We start from the raw sequence: 24,275 nt of genomic DNA, 5'->3' as shown, positions 1-24,275 counted from the left end.
TGTGTGTTGCATGTTTATTCATTTTACTTGCGGATTAAGTAAATTATTTGTTTGAGGACTAAACCCGTATTTTTGTTTTTTCAAACGCTTTTCAGTGTAACTATTGCATGTACTACACTCTACCATGCCACAACCGTGGTAGGAGTGGCATTACGGAATAAAATAACAAATACAATAAATAAAACATGTACACAAACGACTAGGTAAGCTGTAGCAAGGACTTAAGCTAATATGTCGAATAAAGTACTAGTTATATGTCAATCAGAGCACCGCAACATTTACTTCATCTGCGCCAGTACCAAAATCACTGCTCTAGCGATGTGCTTACGTTAAGGTGTATCGCGAGCTGCTCAATATATAAGTCGCTGCTGGTAAGGATACACTATGCACAATTTCCAATTGACACAAAGCCAAATATCCACCTCGTAACACTTCGAGCAAAGCAATGAACTTGGCGTTGGCTTCTCTCCGTTGACGGCTCAGCACGAAACTGATTCTCACAAAACATGAGTTTTGGTGCATCTTTCACTACAACGCGGAATTTTGTCTGTTTGCGAATGTTAATACATAGTTGATGTCTTGTGATCCTTACAACTAACCAGTACCAATGTTATAACAAGAAAACGAAACATTGTACAGACAAGATAGTGTGACTAAGGTTTTCCGCATTTTAATTTAGATTCAACGAACGATATTTTCTACCATCTTTCATGCGTTGCTATTAATGGCATGCTTCATTCAGCCTGACAAGCAAATTTTTGCTTTGGTTTTTACTCTGTAGGCCGAAAGCGTCATCACAAGCTATCAGCTTTGACAGCCTTGATATTGGACGGATAGTGGAAATGTACACTTGTGTTTAGTGACTAAGTTCTTTCTACCCTAATAAAATGGAGAAGGAAGAATGCCTGTAGTTTAAAAATATGTTGTTGTCGAAGCCGACTTCGTTATCTCCATAATGCTTTCTGTTCGCTGCCCTCAATATGGCACCTCACTGAGTCACACTAGACATTGAAGTAAATTCTTTTTGTATCTCTATCGAGTTGATCTCGACAGCTTGACGTTTGAGTGGCATGATGGTGCAGTAGTGGAATAAAATTGGAATAAAAATGCAGTGGTTTGAAAGAAGCTCGTCCACAACCTGCACACTTTTCCTGCGGCTAAGCAGTACACAGAGAGAGTTCACCTGCAGGTTTTTACGCACTTTGCCGTTCTCTTGGAACCAAAGCGACTCTATTTCGGCGACAACGGGGTTCGCATTGGGAGCTCACGTTCAAAGGTGAGCGCGCACTTCATCCAGGTATTACTCTAGATTCTGAGGGAAGGAACATTCGAAGTTAGGAAAGAAAGGTATCGGTGCATATGTTGAAGGGACGCTCTTCAAAAAAACCTATATTATCATACGACTGATGCTTGCGATAAAACCATATTTAAACAATGCAAGTGATCTCTGAAGACCTAAGCACTTGAGCGGTGTCGTATACTTTCTCGCCTGTAAATATTCTTATTTACTGTGTTCATAAAAACTCTCACAAAAAAGAGTGTCTTAAAAAACTTATAAAAAGCCCTAAAATCTTTTTTTAACTCGTGATAGATTGAAGTGTAAAGTGGTTGTTGGCAACAAGAGTAGCAGGGTATGGGAGGCGTGATAGTGCACCCCTTTGCGGTGTTCAGTCTCTGAAAGTGATCCGCCTTCGCTGTCCCACTCCGTTCGCGCATAATGATTAAAAATGGTTGCTGCTGCGGTTACAGACAGTCTTTGCGCACTCTTTCACAACGTTATCACCAATGTCTGAAGTTTTCTTGATATGTTAGGTGAGATAGTTCGCGAGAGCAGTTTGCTGTAGGACCTGGTCGGGACTACAGCAAACTGGCTGCAGTAAGTCACTGCAGTAAGAAAGCCTATATGTAAGAAAGCAATAAGAAAGCAGTAAGAAAGCAATATGTATTCATATTACGCCTGCGAATTTTCTGATTCTTTCAGTTTAGATAAAACGCTACCACTCAAGTCTACGTCTGCCATCACTAGGTATCCGCTCTATATCTTGAACTGAGCAACGTTTACCTGATCATCGTGTTATCTGTCATACTCATGTTCCCTCTTCTTCATTGGTGACAATGTCGCTAACCCCTGCTAATTGTCTAATCCACTCAGCCGTTTTCCTGGCTCCTAAAGGCATTTTTAATATTTTTCATTTCATCGGACGTCGCATGATGTTTTGTACTTTAAAAGTTTCTTTGTTATCTTTCAACTTTTGGTTTGATATAGTAGCACTGGTGTTCGCAATTGTTGCATGCCTTCTGCTTTTGTAACTGTGGTAGATTGACAGCCATTGTTTGAAAATGCCTGATAGAATCGCTACAGTCTATTCTTATTCTTCAGTATTTTTCTTTTACACGTGTAGGTGTTTTAATTGGTAATAGTCCTACGTAAACATACTCCTCAAAAAACTTCCGAGCTTGGTTAAAAATAATGGTGTCTTAGTTTACTGCTAATATTTGCCAGATTTATTTAGCGTCAAGTCGTAACGTGCCGCTCATTAAATCAATTACGACATAGTAACCTTTCTTCCGCATACTTCACATAACCTCGATTCCTAAGGTACCCATGAGATCTGCCAAATCTTTTTGTCTTTTGAATATTAATATTGAACCTGACTCTAGAGCTTTCTTGTGTTTAGTTCTTTGAAGATACTTCTGTCATTTGTGGCAACGGGCTTCTGATGACAACTGCGGAAATAGTAGTAGGCAGCCAATGACCAACGAGCCTCAAGTCAGGTGGCACCTGGAGGTGTCACCACGCGTCATCAAATAAAGTGGGAGACCCTTAAGCTTCTCCTTTAGGTGTTGAACGCGATATCAACATCCTGTTTCTGGTGCGCACTGAGTTCAAAATGGCTTGTGTTAGTGAATCTTTCGCACATGGCCGCACTTTGTGTAATGAGTACGATGCTTCAAACCAAGGGCGATTGTGTGCGTGAAATATTTTCGAGCTTGCTGTGCACCCACTTCGTGGCTTTAAAAGCAAAGGTGCAGTAACGTGTGTGCCTGTCGTAGAGGTTGGCCCCCTTTAAACCATGAATTCATCGTAACCACATGTTCCGACGCCCGATAGCAATGTACGCATGTTCCACGCATTATTACTGCGATATTACATGTTGTGTTTTGAAGCATGCATACAGGAAGCGTGTGGTTATGAAGAACGAAAATTTTCTTCACTGAATTTACCAGCAAAGGTGGTTATTTTGACGGTATTTTCAAGGTGTCACGTGGCTGTTGTGTAGAGCACCAGCTTGCCACGCAAACTACGTGGCTTCAATCCCGACTCTTACGCAAGAGTTTTTATTCTTTTTTTTGTTTTGTTATCACATAAGGTGATAAATTTTTGCTTACCACCAACGAAGCCACAACCGACACCAACGCCGAAACCAAAATTTCTGCGAAGCCAGAATTTTAACGCAAAAGAAACTTTCGTAGCTTCTCTTTACACAATTCTAAGGCAATGGGACAACTGCCGGCTGTCTCCTGCACAACGAGCAGCCTCGGAAGTGGGTTTGGTGTATTGAAGGTGAACCACGAGAGTCGGGACGGTGAAGAAAAACAGCGACAATCGCAGACCATGGTTCTCGACAGTCGCGTAAGCAGACAGGAAACAAAGCATGTCTTTACAAAAGGCGCCCTCGGCAGCTTTTATTAGATAGCGAAGACCGAAGTTCTAACTGCTGTGGCTGGAGGCGGCATACTACAAAATCCAGTCGATAACAGTACAGCTGGCACGCTCTGTGAAGCAATAAGTTCGCGGGTGACTTGCAATAATACAGATGTGGCTAACACGGTATTTAGCGAGAAGATTGAGACTATTATAGGCACAAGAGCGGTGCGGCCTTAGTCGCGCTATACGCAGGGTGCACTGGAACATAGCAAGAAGCGTTGTAGCGGGCAACTGGTTGAAACAAGAGCCGTCGTGACTAGCTGAGATGTTGAATCTGCATACCTCACTAGGTGATTCATAGGTACAATTAGCCAGTGATTTTGATCATTCCCTCTTAGTAAAGGATAGTTAATGTCTAATTCGAATGTGTACAGAACGTGATCAAAGTGGCAAAGGCGCGAGTGATTCGGAAAAGTAGCCATGAGCATGCCCTCCAGCGTTGACAGTATGTGGACATCCATTGTTCTTTTTGTCAAAGCTGTAAGTGGCACATTAATATAGTAAAATTTACAATCTACAGCTGGTTTTAAAGAAAACTATAAAGCGGACGCTCTGAGGATCAGTGGAGTACGTGGAGCATATACGAACACAGGGTTGCATCGGTGTGACAAGTAGCATTTACCGTCGTCAATTCGGAAGTCCCGGTTACATAGGATTCCATCAGAGATTTCAAAGTCAGAAACGTATCAGCGCATTGCTACAGATTGTGAGTGTGCAAACAAGTCAGACAGGTAACCTACCAAAAATAGAACCGGTTGATTCACTATACCGTGTGATGTCAGTGCACCTTGCAGAACGCCACGTGGTGGTAATATCTGAAAACCTTCTGTATGATGTCCTTTATAATTATGTCACGGCTTCGGCACATAACCGATCAAATAATATTTATATTATTAGTACACCTCAGGTTGATCTCCGGCTTTCGTCAAATCAATCTGTTATTTTTGAGATCTTATTAAGGCTAATACTAAAGTATGTGAGTTCGTCTTTCGACTTCAATTGACCTCATTTTCGTTACTTCAGCGTTTTTCCTCTAGGTCACCATGAATGAGGACGACGTCGTCATTACCGGTTTCTCAGCCTATTTCCCTCAAGCTGATCACCTGGTCGAGTTCAAGGAGAAGCTATACGCAGGCGTGGAATTGGCCACCGAGGATTTCTCGCGATGGCCTCCAGGTGTGCTTGGCAAGCTTTCTTTTTATTTGAACAGAGCGTTTGGTAACGTGATGAAGAGAAAACTGGGATGCTCCAGCAAGGCTCACAAAAGCCCTATTTTTTGGCATTAGGAACGACAGTGTGCCACTCTTCCTAAGTGTAAAGTACAGAACAGTAGTTTTGCACAAACGCACGTAGGAACATTTGAAGTATTTTGCAAGTTTACTAGCGTGTCAGACATAGCTCAATTTTTCATGACAAAATGCCTCCACTGAAAAATATCAACCTACACAGGTCGAGATCTCAATATTTACCTAACCATTTATTCGGCCCAGTAAGAATTGAACCGATGTACTTATACATCTAACATAAGTTCAATGGGCTATAATAAAACACAGTGAATATATAAGAAATGTGAAAAATAAGCTAACAATGGGGCTTTGTGATTTTTGTCTGCGCAATATCTGCAATCTGCCGACTTACCTGCATTGTTTTACGTTTATCAACATACTAGTACGCTTGAGTTTCAAAACTAGCCTGTGATAGCGATAATGCTTCTCAGTAGAGCCTTGTGCGACATGAGCTACGAGAAGCAGTGTTCGCAATAATTTATGAGAATCAAAACAGTTGTAGCTCTCACGTAAGTGTAAGCATATGTATATTTTCGTCTTTTTATACAAAACCCATACTCAATACCGAACACGTGAAACAACATACGCAGTAAAGCCCAAGTAGTACATAAAATTCAGAGCTGTGGGGCAGCACAGAAAAATATTTCATGTTATAGCACGCCGACATGCACACTTCACAATGCCACTATGCAAGCAGAAACCAAAGACATTAGGTGCACAAGGCACGTAGTTAGTGGCCGCCTACACATGAAGGCAACTGAATTCGTACAGTGACAGTAGTATTTCTTTTGACAAATGGGCAACCAAGCACGTAGGCGTAATGTAGATTTCTGGTTAACTTACTTCTTTATATGGAATAAAAATGTATTCCACATGGTCATTCAGTGCAGGTTCCTGCAGAAAAGTTAAAAGTATACCTCTGTGCTTGAGTGTAGAACCACGCAATTTGTAAAGGTGTGCAGCTGCGTCCACAACATGACAACGTGGCCTAGAGATATTGCTGCCCAAATTTTCTCACAAATATTTCAAAATTGACACATTTTTTTCAAAATTATGCTTTGCCAATTGTCAGCATTATCACACCACTGAAATGTTATTATGCTATTAGTACAACCATGTTTACAACGTTTATATATTAGCTAGGGCCATCTGTGGCTTACAGTGTACTTCATTTTTAATTACTCGCTTCATGGCAAATGAATATGTAGCATAATAAAGTAATTCTAGCACTATGACTGCTAAGTCAATAAAAAGTTACTCAATCATATATATGCCTAAAGCTTGCTACAGACAATGGCTGCTGGCTCGTCAAATTGAGTCCTAGGATTTGACATGGCGTAAGGTTGACCGAACTATGCCCTTGCATGAATAAAGGATGTAAAGCAGTGAACACTTAGGTTCATAATTAAAGAAAGTGTGAACACAAAGCCAAACCAGATATACATTGACGGGACAGGACGACGTGGTACTAGCAACTGAAGTGTACCACGTGTTTGACTTATTTAGTCATGTTTTCAATCTTTCAACTACCGCGTGTGTGTTTTTTTCATACGGAGTGCGTGTATCTTTCTGTGGTTTTCATTTAACTTCTCATGCTAGTAATGCGACGTACGCTTTTATTTCTCATTTTTCTATGTTGGTCGTTTTTGTCAAGTTTTCTTTAATAATAAACACGCAGCAACTCAACCAACTGTCGGCTTTAAGGTCAAGTTTGCTGAATAAAGCCTATTTCACTCAGCTTCAAGTTCAATAATACGACATTTCCAGAGCACAAGCTACTAGAATGAGTGTATGCAGTATGAATCCCAGCTTTTGCCGATATGTCGAAAAATGTTCGACATGTTCGAGACAATGTACAGTGAAGTATAGTGGAAGGTTACCGCAAAACATTCCCACGTACCTAAACAGGTGGGCGAACAACGTTTTCTACTCTTGCAGAAATGTCTTCTTGAAAGGGCTACGCAAATAAAATTCACTAATCGTTCTATAGTAATAAAATAACATTTCTTGCCACGGACTCAGTCTGGGCTATAATTATTGCGAAGTTTGTAATAAAACATTAAAAACACAAAACTGAAACGCTTATGAGTGTTTACTTGTGAGCATTTCGCTTGAATTGTACACAGGGTGACATATACTCGAAGGTATACGAATGCCATGCAACACGATAACTGTCTGTGTACCACCATTCGGACAGTTCTTGATGTCAGTGCATTTACCATTACACTGTAAACGGGTGGGAATGTTAGCAAGGATCACTGTGTAATTTATGACGAAGGATCCCGGCTTTATAATGAACCATGAGCCATACCATGATCAATGGACCGGTTCTCGTCTTCACGGCTACTCTGTGTAGGACTTGCGATTTCGCGACATTGTATTGGTTCGTGGCAAAACTTCATAGTGTACTTTTAGTGAAAACGAAACACAACCTGGAGGTATTACCGGCGCGTTTAATTGCTGCATATACACCATAGCTGAGTGCTTACCCTCTATACTCCCTGAAAGCACACTGATTTATTTAGACCTTTTCACAAAAAGAAAATCATGCCAAACAACAACTTTACAAACGTGCATGCAGACATCATTTGGCGGGCGAAAAAAAAATGTGCTACATTCGCAGGACATTTAAAACACGTATCATACGATGTCGCTATATGACTCTAAGAATTTTATTGAGTTCGTTATCCAAGACTGTATACTTATTGTGAGTGCGGTGCTGATTGGTGGCATCAACAGTTCGCACGTTTGACGTTTTATGTTAATTTGAATTCATGAAAAAATAAAAAAATGTAGAGGCACTGTGGTTGAAGTGCTGCATGAACCCGATCTCAAAGGTCCAAAAAGGTCCTCCGCATCATTCCGTGCGACAATGTCACTGGACGACATGAAGACGTGGTTGATTAGAGTTCTCACGTATTTACTAAGCGCTCTGAGAATTTTACGCTTTCTTGGTGCAACACTTATTATCCCTGCAGAGCTACATGCATGCCCGCCACTACGGAAGGTACTGCAGGGAGCCTTAAAAACAAATAAAAAGAAAACATGGTGGATATAGGAAAATTTGAAGTTTCTTTTTTTCTAGGTCTCGTCCGTGATGAACAATGGGAGATTGTGAATTAACCGTCTTTCTCCCACTTTATATATATATATTTACACATTGAAATAAAATTGAGGACACAGAACGTCATTACACCCCCCCTATTGCACCCTAAGGTAGTATGGCTTAGAAGGAGGTAGTATTAGGAGATAATAGCTTTTAAAACAACCAGTGATGATAGTTTGCGTTTGCAGCGTAGGTGTTAAAAAAGTATTTTTTTCACCTTTGAACCTCAAAAGACACGTCCTTTAGCAACTTGTTGCAGTGCACTTTTTCAATGCTATTTTAGCTATCCTGTTTATTACGTGATGGTTTGTTCTCACCACCACCACGTTGTAGTTGTGGGGATGTCAGGTCCTGGAAAATTAATCGCGCAAAGTTCTGATGAATATAGATCGGTCAAACGCAAGGCAACCATTTCGTCCGCCGTGGTTGTATGTGCCTTGGTTACAGGGCTCCACAGCTGCTTCGAAATGCGTATGGTCGATCCGTGCTGCGGCCTCCTGTTTTCGTCACAGGCACAGTCACAAGGCCGCACCTACCATGCGGTAGAAGTGCGTGTTAAAGGGCAACATATGATCGCGATTTTCGAAGCCCTCTGCTAGATCGAGGCTCATAGTCGTATTCTAAATATGGAACGTAATATTCCAGAAATTATTATTATTGACAGTATTTCGATTGTATTATGAACAACTTTTAGGGAATATTAAGCATATAACTCTCCACATAACTCCTTGCAATCATACAGGATACAACGGAATGCCAAGAGTTCATGGAAAGATCAAAGACTTGAGCCGCTTCGACGCGAACTTCTTCAGTACGTACCCGAAGCAGGCTGACGTGACGGATCCACAGTTGCGACTTCTGCTAGAGACATCGTACGAGGCCATTATGGATTCCGGTTACGACCCGGAAATGCTTAGGAAGCGCAAGATTGGCGTCTTCGTTGGTAACTCGGTCGCTGAGTCAGGCGAGGCATTCAAGCTGGACACCGCCAGAGGGGACGCTTTTACCATACTTGGATGCCATAGGGCTATGTTCTCCAACAGAATTTCATATTCTCTTGACCTTCAAGGTACGTAAACCTCGCACTCAGTAATACGTAAGGTCAATCTCGAAAAATAAAGTCTCGTTTATGCCTAGAATCCAGCACAATTTCCTTGCAATGCGGAAAATTTGTGATATATTTCTGTGATGAAGAGCCACCATGGTTTCAAGACAATGACAATGGGCTGCTCCTGTTCCTATGAGTACATCTCTGAACATTTTCTTTGAAGATGTTCACTGTGGCGAAACAAAAGGCCTAGATGATGCCTAGCATGAATCTGGCAGTTTGCAGTATTTTTGCATAACCGCTTATGATAAATACGTACGAGGAGCGCTTTGGTCGTGTCAATGACACCACATATTCGTTTAGTCAGCCATGAATGTAGGGAGCTGTAGGGCCTAATACCTTGAAAACTGTTCAAGTCTACAAGCTGTATTATTTTGATTTTGCTGTTCTAAAAAGGACATGAAGAGAAACAGCTAGAAAATGTGACACAAAAACTTACAGTTCAAAGAAGCGTCTGAACTGTTCTCATTACACCTGACCAAACATAGGTAGTTGTTTCATCATCGTATTTCTTGTAACCATGCAAACTGGAAAGCAAGATGGCGGAAGATGAAAAATACAACCAACTGCACAGCCGTATATTTTATTATATTTCACGGATAAAGTACTTCACCAGTAGCTATGGCATTTTTGTGCCGTTTTCAAGGTATTCAATGGCCTATTTCAACAGTTGGTCATATTAACCCTGCTGATGTGATAGGTAGTGGAAGTTATCTAAACTGTTTTTATTGCGCTCATAGGCGTGCAGATAAAACAGATAATTTCACTTTATCAACTTTCTAAATGCAAATTATCGCGTGGCCGTTGTGATTATGAAAACAGCAATCATGTAATTTCACTGAGTACAGCATCGGCCACTGAGCAACTAAGTAGAAAAGCATCTTTGTGGAGACTAGCGACAACAGGAACCTCTAAATTAACATGTGCTACTTTCATAAAACGTCTGTTGGCGGAAAAAATAAAAATGAATTACTCAATTCGCACACTAGCATATATTTGTCTATCTGGAATAAAACCATTTTCTCTAGAAATCATATACAGAGCGCATTGTTAGAAGCTCGTAAAGGTCAATAAAAATTTTCTTCCACTAAGTGAAAAAAAAACATGTACTTGCAGCGCTACTAAGTCGAGATTAGTGTAATCATCCGAATAAAAACGTTTTCCCTACAATAGCAACAAATGCATAAAAATACACCCTCAAAGTTGCACTGGCAGGCAGCGAAGTTCAATGCTGCAAAATTGTAGTATTTTGGAGTTTCATTTACCACCTTTCAGTGGCACGCTAGTTTTAAATGGTGAAACAAAAGACAGCCGACAAAGACAATAAAAGAGATACTTTCAATCATTTCGTGGTCGATATTATGTGCGAAACCATAAATACTTTGTAGATATTATTGCTCTGTCTCTTGCAATGCGGTTATATTTTTCGACAATGAGTTATTATCACATGAGGGCCTCGTCTGAATAATTGAATGTCAATAAAGTATAAGTGTCGCTTACCACGTGCTCTATAGAAATTGATGTTATATAAGGCAGACAGCGAGGCTCGGCCGATGGTGCATATTTGGCTATGTTGATGGCTATTTACTTGCGTTGATAGTTCTTTACTGGATAGCTTACTGTCAGATAGCTTACTGTCGCAGAGAACGTGAAAACTGACGTCAGAACTTGAGAAGTCATACACATTTTTGCGAAAACGTACACTCTAAGCCACACAGATCTGCGTAACAGAAGCAGAATTGTTCACGGCGATTTTACTATTTCAAGCATAATTGTCTTAAGTGACAACATTTAAATCCTCAGGGAAAACATTGCCTTTGTCAAAATGAAGCTGGTTATTCTTTGAGCTATGCATAAACGTACCAGCGCTTACACGACTTGATAACCAGTGGCGTGAAAGTAGACTTAAGGAATGATACCAGTGCATGAGATCTCCTATTATTTTCCGATACCCCAGGACCAAGCATGACGGTCGATACGGCTTGCTCGTCAACGATGACAGCCCTGAGCGAAGCGCTGCTCGCGATTCGATCAGGACGCTGCGAGGCGGCCATCGTGGGAGGAGCCAGCGTAACCCTCGATCCGCACTTCATGAAAAACTTCCAGACCTTGGGCGTCCTGTCGACCGACGGGAAGTGCAGGCCATTTGATATAGGCGGTGAGAGTTTCTTTCAGCGCTAGATTCGAGAAATGGAGAGTGAAGAACAATTGAAGACTGGGTTGCCAACCAGGGCGAAAAGTTCGGCAGAAGTCGATGTTGTGCGAAGCGTGTGTAGGGATAGTCACTATGAGTCTGGTGTAATATTCTTTGCTGCGAGAAAGGTTACGACATATCTTCAAAGATATGCATGAATGTCATAGGCGCAGATATATAATGAACAGTCAGATATATTTTATATAACCATTTGTTTACAGCTGTGTAACGATGCCAATAGCAACGTGGTATTAGCAACAGCAGAAGCTTTTAGCTATGTAGCGTTTGTGCTGGCGAAGGTGATAGCCATAGATAATGCCAAGTAGACCGACTTCAGTTGTTGGCAATTAAGTCTGCAGCTCTCGGTAACCCGACCCGACCCCTGTGTCCTAGGCAGCGAAAGAAAGAGACGCACAGAGAAAGAGATAGAAACTAACATATTTAAAAAAAGATACTAGAAACATGTAGTTTGCTGGATAGTGTAAAAAGAGAAATATATTCAGCAAGTGGCACGCCTTCTTTTCAAATTTTTCTATCTTCGTCCTCGTCTTCCTTTTTTTGATACAGCCAAACTCATTATATGGAGAGATGACACCAGTCTATTTTTTCAGAAAGCTCGACACTCCTAAATATTAAAGGTAATGAAGCGCTATCAAATATTAGTTACTGGATGACTCAAAAGCACTTATAAACTAACATTAGCAAAACTAAGGAAATATGGTTTCGACCACGAAACAAGAATGTTCAACTAGCCACGTTAACGTTAAATAATGCAGAAATTGAGTTCGTATTGTCAATAAAAACTTTTCGACATCTATTTCAATGAGCACATATTATGGGATGACCACAAGAGTTACCTAATTAGCAAACTATCTAGTGCACTAAGTGTCATGCACTTTTCTCTTTTAAATGCCCCATAAGCATCAACATGTTATATATTTCTCTGTTTGTACCAACACTTAACTATAGAATACTGGATTGGGGCACTACAACGAAAGAAAACATTTACAAGCTCGCAGTTTAAAAAAAACGCTTGATTCGATTAGCATACAAGGTTTCATACGTCTCACACAATAGTGACCTCTTTATAAAAAACAACACTGTCTAGGTAAAGGCAATCTTTAAGTATAATTTTTGTCGACAGTGTAAAAGTATAATTTATGTCGACAGTATAAATCTAACCCAATGAAAAAAACTAGTACTCTACAAACACTAGTCGGAATACAGGCTACCCTACTAAAGTATATTATACGCAAACCTGAAGAATGGCCAAATCAAGAAATGTCGCGCTAGCTATGGTCAACAAATGCTTCGGTTCACGCTCCCAGCTTTAATTAATAGAATCAGTAAAGAGCAGCTTTTTAATATTCGCGAAACTTCATTTAAAGAGCTACGGAAAAATTTGACCACAATATTTTTATTATGAATATGCTTCATAAATAACACCGTCTTTTTTTTCTTTTTTGTACTTCGCCGTTTCTGAAGGCGAAAATTCATTTTATTATAGTTTCTTTATTATGCCTATAAATGCAGGTTAACTTTTTTTTGCTTGAAGGATAGTCTTGTACAGTATATTACGTGTACACATTTTTTTTCGCGTGAAGGATATTCATGTATATTATAATATGTGTACATTTCATTTCCCAGTTTTTTTTTCTTCTTGTTTTTTGTTCGTTACCACCTTTTATGCTGTAGCACGTGTAGGGTGGCCAGGACGATTGTATAAGGTTTTTCCCCAGGTCTCCCACAAGATCATGTTGTAAATAAATAAACAAATAAATAAATACTTAAATGATATTTACAAAAACAATAATAATAATAATAATAATAATAATAATAATAATAATAATAATAATAATAGTAATAATAATTGCACCTTCATGGGTGAGAATAACGTAGCAAGTGAAAGGACGCAGATGTGAAAACTCGTCGAGAGCCGAAAGCTGCACGTCTGGCCTTGGAGATTTCCTGACGCTTCTTCTTTAGATTATTGCGCAGGCGTTTCGGCAAGTACTGATTAGAAAGCGCACGTTTCCTCTCGACATAACTTGAATGCTATATTCTCTTTGTATATCGCTTTGATCAGCAGTGTACGAAGTATCATTTGCAGGCAATTCTCTTACGCAAGATGGCGTTCCGTAGTAGGCTTATTTGTCGTCTTCCGGGCCCTGCAGCACATTTTATAGAAACGGTAGTGACCCCATTCTAATGCAATCTACTACTTTCAATGCTGTCGACAAGTTCGCGTCATTTAAGATTACCACAATGCGAACCTAAGTGGACGATTTACTTGCATCGAAGCGACTGCCAGCAAATAGATCCTGCCTCATAATGCGGCACCCCACTCACCGGTGGTTAGGGCACCCAACAGCATCAATACGCCAAAAAGACCATGTTGAGCAAGTGAAACACGTAACGTTCAATACATATCCACATTCTAGCTATCTCAGTATGGGGCCTGTACCAGTAAGTTACAATTTCGTGTGCGCCTTATCTCTAATGGGCTCGTATCCATTCAACGGGAGTTGCTACAAATGGCGGCACGAGCAGAGGAGTGGAAATAGGGGTGGAGGAGGTAAAATCTGTGAATTTCACTTAAAACACTATTCAGTAAAATTCAATACATCATCACAGGTAGGCGTCCCGGGCCCATGTGCTTTATAGATACTTAGGCGCCAAAATTGCAATGATAGGTATTCATTGTTCCATTCCCAGTCTCGCACACAGCGGAAAAAGTACTCGCTCTGCTTTCGTTAGGAAACTTATATGCTCATAACAGGTCGGCCAGACTCTTCTCAAATTACACCTTTGTGCAGGTCATCATAATCATCCGACTAACAACGTCCAATGCAGGGCAAAGTCCTCTCCCATGTTTCACCAATCAACGTGGTCCTATGCTTGCTGCTGCCACGTTGCAAAAGCTTTTTATTTTCATCTGTCTACCGAACTGTCTGTCCCCCCTTCACTCGTTGACCTTCGCTAGGAATCCAGTCAATCATTCTTATTAACCAGCATTTACACGCAGGTATTTAAAACCATATACCGGAGTAGCCTGGATGTCTTGGTAAAACGTTCTACCATTATGTTATGTTTGCAGATAAGCTTACCCATAATACCTGTACTTGCCAACGCAGGCGGTGGCTACGTTCGCAGTGAAGCTGTCGGTGCATTCTTCCTTCAGAAGTTTTGTGACGCCCGACGTGTATACGCAAGGGTGGTGAACGCCAGCACCAATTCAGATGGTTACAAGGAACTGGGTGAGTCCGCTACGTCACGAACTATTCCTACCTTGAATTCATGTGCTAATGGGGCTTAGAGCTAAAGGAACGCTCTTACATGATGCGGCGTCTCCCCCACCACGTTTATAAGGCGGCCTCAAACGTTTCATTTTACAATCGCAATAGTTCTCAACTACCTTTGTTTTTTATGCTCGCCATTTGTGCGAAACAATTGCGTCTGACACACTATTTTCTTCATTGTGTGCAATGTCTTTAGATGCCTTGCTAAATTGAATGGCTATGCTATTTTCTTCACACAAAGTAGAAAACAGAGCTGTGAGCCACTGCACGCAATTGTTATATTGATGCGTGTCCTAATTTGCAATTATGCGTAGTCATTATGGCGTTCCATTACAAGCCGAATCTCATCACAACTTACGTGCAGCGCACACAACAGCTGACACCATTGTTACCAACACGCATTTGCTATTCGCCGCTGTCTGCTATAGCAAATCGATGCCTAGATATGAGCTCGCGTGAACAGTCCGCAGTCTGCGTCAAATTTCTTATTTCTGGAGGATCTATTCACATTGAGTGCCACTAGTGAGCACAAAATAGTAATGCAAGAAAGAGCGGCAGAGAGAAAAAAAGGAAGTTTGAGGCAGTGAGAAGCCATTGTCCATCTAGGTAGAACAGTGGCTAGGTTGGCCGGCTTCTCAGGCGAAAGTCCTGGGTTCGATTTCGGCAGTGGGGATGGAATTTCGAAGGAGGCGAAACGGTAGAAACTCATGTGCTGTGCGATGTTAGTGCACGTTAACGAACACGGGATGGTCGAAATTTTCAAAGCCCTCCAATATGGCGTCTCTCATAAACATATCATGGCTATGAACGTAAAATCTCGGATGTTATTAGAAGCCCTTCCCGACAGAAGCAGTGTCTTTATGGCCCTTATCCTATAGTAATCTATCGAACACACTCGACCAAGTAGACTGAAAATTCGGGCAATGATTAAAAGTGTGCTCTCTCAATATTTAAACCATGATGATAATACATCATATTGTCGAGCGGGCAGTGGGGGAAAACCTGCAATTTGATGTTTTGTTCATAAAGCGTTCATATCAAAAATAAAATAAAAAGAAACTGCTCACAGAATTATTTATTTAATGTTGCTGTATTGTCAACAACCCCGTTTTGCAGGAGATTTTTCATTGCACTGTGGGAACTGTTCTCGTCGTGAGACAAATTGCTTTCTACTGAGAATTGCCTACCTGTATAATGGGCTCATTTAATACCATCAGTGCTGCCAATAGGTTCATGACCTTGGCCAAGGACTTCTTGTGGTAATGGTTTCATCATACGATCGAGGCAGTCAGATATCCGAAAGACGGCAAAACATAGCGAACGCGACCAAGAACTCGACGTACATTGACCCAAATTCGAAACAGCTGAGCTTTCTGGCTATTTTAAAAAGAACGACTTGAAAAAGTGCTAAAAAAGCTGGCTGAAATTGCGAGGCATCCATTAGAAATGTGGCAGCTGCAAAAGCTTTTGTCATATGCCGGCGTAAGAGTCGACGGGTAGCGGTAGCTCGAACCACAACGGAATTCACGGAGGCTCAATAAGTGTCACTCGAGAGGTGGAACCAGTATAGCGTTCGCTCATAATCAATGCAATTACTCCCGGGGAAGAAGAGGGCACCGTTTAGCAATCAAGTAGCCCGTCACTGTGAGTGGACGTTTGAAGCACCACTTGAAACATCCGATACTGACAATGTCGCGTTATCGACAGCGCATATTCGAAGACGGTTCAATAAATTCAGTCGAGTGGGGATAGGTGGGCGACTAAGTAGGAACTGTCATGCACGAGTGCGAACTTTGAAGAGACCCCAGGAGCAGTGGCTGGAAGGGAAAGCTACACGGGCACTGCAGAAAGGCAGGTGGGCGCGGAAGCAGTGCTGCTGCGCATGCTGTTCTGGCACTCTTGGTCGTCGGAGGTGAAAGCCCGTGACAGGTCATGGCACTTTGAGTTCCTCTTCGATAAACAGTGTTCTGCGATTTTGTACAAGTGACACGCGCTATTCATATTCACTTAATTTTGCTTCTCCCAGGCGTCCCGTTTCCTTCGTCCGTTGGGCATGAGAAGCTTCTCCGTGACTCCTACGGCGAGGTCAACGCCGACCCGGCCAAAGTGGTTTACGTCGAGGCGCATGGCACCGGGACCAAGGTCGGCGGCACCCAGGAGTTGGAGGCGATCAGCAACGTGCTGTGCACACCAGAGCGCGAGAAACCGCTCTTGATTGGATCTGTCAAAAGCAATATGGGACACTCTGAAAGCGCCTCTGGTAGGTTCGTTGAGGCTAATCAGGAGCCTTTGCACAGTCCACTAGCAGACCGTAGCGACTTTTCATTCAATATGTGTAAGCTTATCTCGGTATAGTGATTGCTTTGAACGCCTATAATCACAATTTCTTGACGTTGCTGTGGTGAGCAAGGCTTTGTAAGCCCAATATTTACTTTTGAGCGTGAGTTGTTAGCACTCATCAAAATTTTACCGTTGTTGCATGATGATGTTAGCAAGACCATCCGAACTCAAAGAATAAGTTTTTGCTGTTATTAGCTAGAGTTCGTTTGGTAATTGCAAATATCTTCTGACAAATTCATATGTTCTTACGTAACAATATGTGTTTGCTGAGCCACACCAAGTGAAAGCAAACTATAGTATAGACTATTTAGGCTGCACTAAGCTTTGAAAGGGTCTGTGGTTATTATATTTATGTAATGATGAAACTGCTACAATTTTACCTCTTTACATATCTGCAACTAGATAAACAGGAAAAATGTCCGTATTTCCACCTGGATCACGTAAGGTGATTGTCGGCGGAAAGACAAACACGGAAATAATTGTACTTTGTGGTGCTAACTTGGAACCGTAGACGCCCACGTTTCAAATCAAGCACCTGAATCACTTAGCTATACATTATTTTCTTTTTATGACTGCGTTTCGATTTCACATGAGAAACACACATACACAAAATTCGACACACCCTCTTTCCCCAAAAAAATCATCATAAGCAATAATGGTATAGTAACCATTCTAAACTGGCATGTGTAGATATTTAGAATCGATTCAATGAAATGACATTTTCTATTTATATTGCTATATAGGCAGTTGCCCCCGAATTCCGTATGCTTGATTGATAGATATGTGGGGTTTAACGTCCCAAAACCACCATATGATTATGAGAGACGCCGTAGTGGAGGGCTCCGGAAATTTCGACCACCTGGGGTTCTTTAACGTGCACCCAAATCTGAGCACACGGGCCTACAACATTTCCGCCTCCATCGGAAATGCAGCCGCCGCAGCCGGAATTCGAACCCGCGACCTGCGGGTCAGAAGCCGAGTACCTTAGCCACTAGACCACCGCGGCGGGGCGAATTCCGTATGCTTCTCCTGCTGTCGGAACAAGGGTAACGGCCACTGCTTATTTCTCATTTGGAGTGAAAATTGCCGAAGTGGCGGCCACAAAGGGGAAAAGGCACTTTTTTGGAAATATTGTCAGTGCTACTTGCGCTAGCTGAGCGGTAGCACTCACACATGCTCGGAATAGCGAAAAGAATCCTTCGAATATCTCGATCAGTACGGATTGTTATTTCTCGCGGTGCATTTCTTTCTGCCTTATGCTCGTCGCGTGCTCAGAATCACCTTTCTCCGAAGTGAGCTCATCAGTACCATCACTTTCTCAATCAATCAATCAAACAATTATTTATCAATCGATCAAATATTCAATAAATCAATCAATAAGTTTATTTGGCATTAGTTGCAGCAAGATAACGAATGCGAGGGCACGAATGAAACGCTGCTATCAAGCAGCTAGACAAAGGTTGTTGACCGATTCCTGCCAGCCAAAGTAAACGACGTACCATGCACACAAACATCTCTAGTTCTACATTTCCACTAGAAGTTTCTGGTCCTCATATGTAGCCAAGTAGGTAACAAAAGTAAATATATATATCTGAAGAAATACATGATAATTATGACGCACGATACTTGCTTCCACAAAACAGAAATTGTAAAACAGTGCATCACGGAAGCGAACATAATGTACAGTAATGACTGTGCACACATTACTGCACACAAATGAGACAAATTTGTATAGGCTGTATGGACTATTAAGCATTCGTATATACACATTACAACTGTGTTGATACAAAAAAGAAACATGCAATCAAGTCAGCTTTCAAAAGAAGAAAAATAAACGATAATATATAAACAGAACATGTAACAGAAAAATTGTTTCATAGTGATAGAGTAGCGTGCCCTTTTGTCCTGAAGACAAGTGCTCAAGCACATACCACTTGATTGTAGTTCGTGAAGAATTTTCTATGCGACTGTCATTTTTTTAAATTCATTGAGCAAGCGTGGTACACGGTATGACAGGCTGCTCATTCCATATTTTGTGCGCAAAAAAATATGATGCGTTTGTCTCATGTTGTATCAAATTTATTTCAGTATAGTCAGATTGCATACTAACAAGAAACCGTGGTTGTTACATCGGAAGTATTTTTGACAATTTAGAGCGAGGGTGAGACCACCTAAATTCGCAAATGGGCAAACCGCAAGGACTGAAAATGGCACTCCAGTATGGGCTTCATACTGAGCATTTGGTGTGTGGTGAACTGCTTTTCTCTGAAGCAGACTCAGCCTATGCAAAATGACTTTTGTAGTGCCACCCCATACTAAGTGACAATACGTTAAATGGCCCCCATGACATCGCAGCTTTTCTCCCCCATACTGAAAGTGGCTTTACCCAACGCTTCGAAAATTCTGAGGCGCTCGTACTAGCGGAGCCGTGGAGTGAGGCCCGTTTGTAACTACTTAATGTTTTTTGTTTGTCTAGTAAAGTTTACTTTTCCTACAGTAGCACATACCCCTAAGTGATGCCCTTTTAGGCCTTCCAGTTGATGTTTTGTGAGCGAGAGCGCCTTAACGGTAGCCGTTATATATCGAAGCTCTTGCTACCTGGAAGTGCCCAAAACAAAACAGAATGCTTTCGTTTTGGTCCCAATATAAATATAGCTTCGGAATCCTCGGCATCCCCGTACAACTGAAAGAGAAAAAGCAAGAAATGAGAAGAGAGTTAACCAGGTTTGACTCAATTATCTACCTGATCAATGAATGTATATTACTATCAGACTTCTCAGAAATCAAGGGCATGACATTGCCAGTTTTTCTTTTCTTTTTTTATGGGGGGGGGTAGGGGGAAGTTGACTCTTAGGAACTTGTGGGGGTGCCTATTACATATTTGCCACCCGTACAGGAGTGGCAGCGGTGTATTTTGTGCATATTGTTTAACGTAACATTTAAATCACGGTTTCTCAAACTGCGTTTCACGGATCCTAGGTGTTCCGCAGGCTCCTACGTGGGATATCCTTAGTAACCGACCAGTTCTTCCTGGTTCCACACTCGCCAAGTCAATTAGATTGCGTGAAAGAAGTGAGTTCGATCTAAGAAACATCCTATACTATCACACCATTGTTCTTCAATTAAAGTGAGGTTTTGGACGTGAGTGATAAACATTTACCACGAGAGTGTTTTTGCTGAGGTCCACTACGGCTCCAGCAACACATTCCTGTGGCGAATACTGTGTTCTAAAGTATAAACTAATTGATCACAAAGCAAAAGAGACACTACAAGGAGAAGTTCCTTTGCCAGGAGCCGGAGTTACAACCCCTCGCTCTACAAATCGTGTTGCTAACCGACTAGGCCACAAAGCGTGCGCTCTCCAGTTGGCTAATGACGAGCTATTTATATACAATATTCACAGCTAGCAGTACTCAGAGATCAACAATTTCAGCGTGTTCTTGTTGTCACTGGTGAGATGGCTCGAAGGGTCTGGAGGGTGTGCTTTGAGTCACTGCCCCGCACATTGACATGCATGCGCGTCTCCACAGGGCGTGCTCTTCCGTGCACCTACACTTACCTAGCTATTCGGGTGGTTGGTACGTCTTGGGCTTCTGCTGGAAGCGCACGTTGAAGTTACAAATAGCATGAGGTCACTTCGCTCACTGCAACGGCCTCCTTGCTTACGAAGGGAGTTGCCCTGCTACTTACTAAATTACTTTATCACTACTTAAACACCTCCAAATTTCCCAATATCTGGAAAACTACATGTATTTTTTCCAACATTTAAATAGGGATCTAAAACTGATGTTTGTAATTAGCACCCCATTTTTTTATTGTGTACCACATCCAAGGACTTTGAGGTATACCTTTCCGAAACATATTGTTCTTTATTATGAAAATGCACACATCCCGAACGAATACACTTTTCTCGCTGGTCGCTCAATCAGCCAAATCTTGCTTGATCTATGACGCAAATCTCCCTATCTATTTCTCAAAGGGGGCAGAGCCTGAGAAAGATTTTTGACGTCGTCGGCCACTAACTGAGTCTAGTTGTGCTTGCACACTTTTTTTGTAGACTCAACTGTCTGAACTTCTTGCAAAGCTCTGCTTGTTAGATCATGTAATCTTGCCCTAAATAGTTAAATGGCTTTCTTGTACAAATTGACTAGTGGTGTCCCTCGGGGGTGGGTATTAGGCCCAATCTTGTATTTATTTACGATATTTATGTTTCTATTAAAATTTGTTAATCTGTTTTCTTGTATGCCGATGACATCAAAATGGTTAGGCAAAATAATACAGTGAATTACTGTCACTTACTGCAGTCAGGCTTGGGTTCTTTCTGCGAATGTAGATTTTTATAGTGGTCTTCGAAGGCTTCCAGGGACTATCGCTCGTTTGCTCACTTGAGATATCAACGTGACAAGTGGCTTGCCTTATTCCAGTCAAGAAGCATTTTTCTAACTTCGGTGCCATCGCTCACAGGTATCCCTGCTGTTGCCAAAGTGATTCTCGCCATGGAGACCGGTACAATAGCGCCAACTCTGCACTTCACCGCGCCGCACCCGGACATGACCTCGTTGTGCGACGGCCGTGTGAAAGTAGTTGACAAGGCAATGCCATTCGACGGAGGCATGGTAGGCATCAGCTCTCAGGGCATTGGTGGTGCAAACGCACACGCAATCTTGGATTCCAACCCAGGACCCCACGTCGATAGCTTTCCTCGTGAGAAGCCAGATATTCCGAGGCTTGTTCTAATGTCTGGAAGGACCGAGGAGGCACTGACGGTGAGTTTCATGTAGAAAAGTTAACGTTTTTTTCTACAAAACTGCTCAAACATGTGCGAACAGACACGCAAATCTTCATATAATTGATGCACTATAAGTTACCTATGGCAACGTTTTCAGTGAAACACTGCAGCCAGTTAAGCGACAGCGAGTCGACATGTGCCACTATAGATGAGAACATGGTATATTCAAATTGTGATGCCATAGGAACAGCGTAAGTTGCACAATATTTCTAAATAGGTGCTCAGGATTAACGCCGAATGGCCTGCCAGAAGAGCAGAGCAGCAAAACATAATAAATTGAGCCAGACACAACGCATGCTTGGTGGTTTGTTTAGCCTGAAATATTTACTGCGTGTACGTAATCAAATAGTTGCACGTCATCAGAATCCACAATGCCCACAAGGTGTGCTCTCTAGACAGCGTGAGTAAAAAGGTTATGTGTACCTAAATGCAAGACACACACACACACATGTCCGATATATATATATATATATATATATATATATATATATATATATATATATATATATATATATATATATATATATATATATATATAGTGGGAGTAATAATTCAATGGGCCAGTTAGTCTTCGTGAAGGTATGGGATATGGCACAACGGGAGCGTTGTCAACAAGGATAAATATATTTATTTTCCAACAGTTTCAGAAGGGGTCCTCCCTTCATCAGGGGATGAGTTATACTGACATGAGCTTCCAAACTTCGATGCTGCCGCGTCCCTCTCGCCTTGAAAGATGTTTGCGATAGTGAGAGGGAACTAAAAAGGAAAGAAAAACCAAAAAAGGGGAAAGAAAAAGACGAAAAAGAAAAAAAAAGAAAGTAAAAAAGAAGAAGAACCACTGTCAACACTGAGAACGAAAGCAACTGTCCATGTACGTCCACATACGGTTCATATCACGTGCTGTTCAGTTCTCGACGTGTGTCGGGCCACCCAAGATTGTCGCCGCGGTGCCGGGAGGGTCCGTAACGGCGTGCGTAAAGAAAGGGTTTCCCCGTAATGGGTCGGTCGCCGTGCGGCGTGCATAAAGGAAGGGTTTCCCGTTAATGGGTAGGTCGGCTATTTACCTTTAATCTTCGTTCGTTTCCCTTCAATAGTCATCAAGTGGTAGGCGAACGTAAACACTTTGAATGTGCATGTGAAAAAAAAGGACAGTGTACACGTACGAGTAAGTCAGAAAAAAGCATGGTCTCCAGCTCATGTCAGTATAACTCACCCAACCTATATATATATATATATATATATATATATATATATATATATATATATATATATATATATATATATATATATATATATATATTTATATATATATATATATATATATATATATATTTATATATATATATATATATATGTTTATTTATATATATATATACAATGAGATCCAACGGACAATATTGCCAATTGCCAGGAAAAGTATAGAAGTTATTTGAGTTAATTGACCTAATCATAATGCAATTGTGAAGAAAGAGAAGTGGGTGAAAAGATAGCTTCTCGTGGGAAGGAGCTTGCCGTGCGTTTGTGGTAGAGTGTCCGCTTCGGCTGCGGGAAGTAGTGGGTTCGAACCCGCGGGCCGCCGGATAACCAGCACCTCCACGAAATGTGACGGGCCGCAATATAAGTGTATAGTGTAGCGCCAACAGAGAATCGGCAGCCGAACAAGATGGCCGAGTTGCCTCTCGCGCAAGCGCTTAACGCACAGGCGTCTTCGTCATCTTCGTCAAGTGCCACGCTTGCTTATGTCGGTGATACACCGTAACAATATAAATTTTGAGCCTTTTCTTGCACCAGCAAAGCCTGAAAACGCTCCCGCGTCAAAAAAGAAAGATGTCAAGCTAGATGGCACACAAAGCTACAAAAAATAGTATCTTGAAATTTCATGCATGCGTTGTCTCCGATTCGAGTGAAATTGCGTGATTCAACACAAATATTTACGTTCATGTGAAGTCAGTTGTCTTGTGCCGTCATAGAATGCTCATCATGTTTTTACGCCCGGTACCAAAATCATTCTTTCCACATACTATAGAAGCCTAATTGCAGAGACATTGCCCATAATATATGTTGGATGATGTGCGCTCGATTTCAAAACACAACGGCCACATTGGAAGGATTATGAAACAGATAAAGGTTCACTTAGAGGCACATTCCACAGCACCACATATCATATTTGCTAAAGGGTTGACCATTGCGGCATCTCTTGATTTTTTATATTGAGAGTCACTCAATCGAAACTCCCTTATTCTTTGAACTGCAATTGTTAAGAAGGGAGAGCTAGGAATGGCCTACAGAGCTGCAAATTTTGCTTTTTAAAATAAAAAGGCTGCAAAGCAGAAGCAAGTAAACTGTTGCTTCTCATTTCTACTTCAAAAGCATTCTAGGTTTCCCTGATAAACAGCCATGTAATCTGGAGGGAGGTGATTGATCAAGCTCTTGAGATCTTGAGA

At 41.5% G+C, this 24,275-nt stretch overlaps 1 protein-coding gene across 2 annotated transcripts in view; it reads left to right on the top strand.

The window, feature by feature from the left end:
* The first annotated feature begins 1,138 nt into the window (after positions 1 to 1,138).
* LOC119180338 (fatty acid synthase-like) overlaps positions 1,139 to 24,275 on the top strand; it is a 112,590-nt gene continuing 89,453 nt past the window's right edge. For both annotated transcript variants that reach the window (XM_075869600.1, XM_075869599.1), the window contains exons 1-7: positions 1,139 to 1,276; positions 4,733 to 4,885; positions 8,844 to 9,170; positions 11,167 to 11,367; positions 14,538 to 14,660; positions 16,729 to 16,962; positions 21,507 to 21,808. In XM_075869600.1, coding sequence (XP_075725715.1) covers positions 4,753 to 4,885; positions 8,844 to 9,170; positions 11,167 to 11,367; positions 14,538 to 14,660; positions 16,729 to 16,962; positions 21,507 to 21,808 — 1,320 coding nt within the window. In that variant the 5' untranslated portion in view covers positions 1,139 to 1,276; positions 4,733 to 4,752. The remainder of the gene's footprint in view (positions 1,277 to 4,732; positions 4,886 to 8,843; positions 9,171 to 11,166; positions 11,368 to 14,537; positions 14,661 to 16,728; positions 16,963 to 21,506; positions 21,809 to 24,275) is intronic.

Source organism: Rhipicephalus microplus, chromosome 7 (assembly GCF_043290135.1).
Source record: "Rhipicephalus microplus isolate Deutch F79 chromosome 7, USDA_Rmic, whole genome shotgun sequence".
Lineage (NCBI taxonomy): Eukaryota > Metazoa > Arthropoda > Arachnida > Ixodida > Ixodidae > Rhipicephalus > Rhipicephalus microplus.
This window is presented reverse-complemented; position numbering and strand designations above follow the sequence as displayed.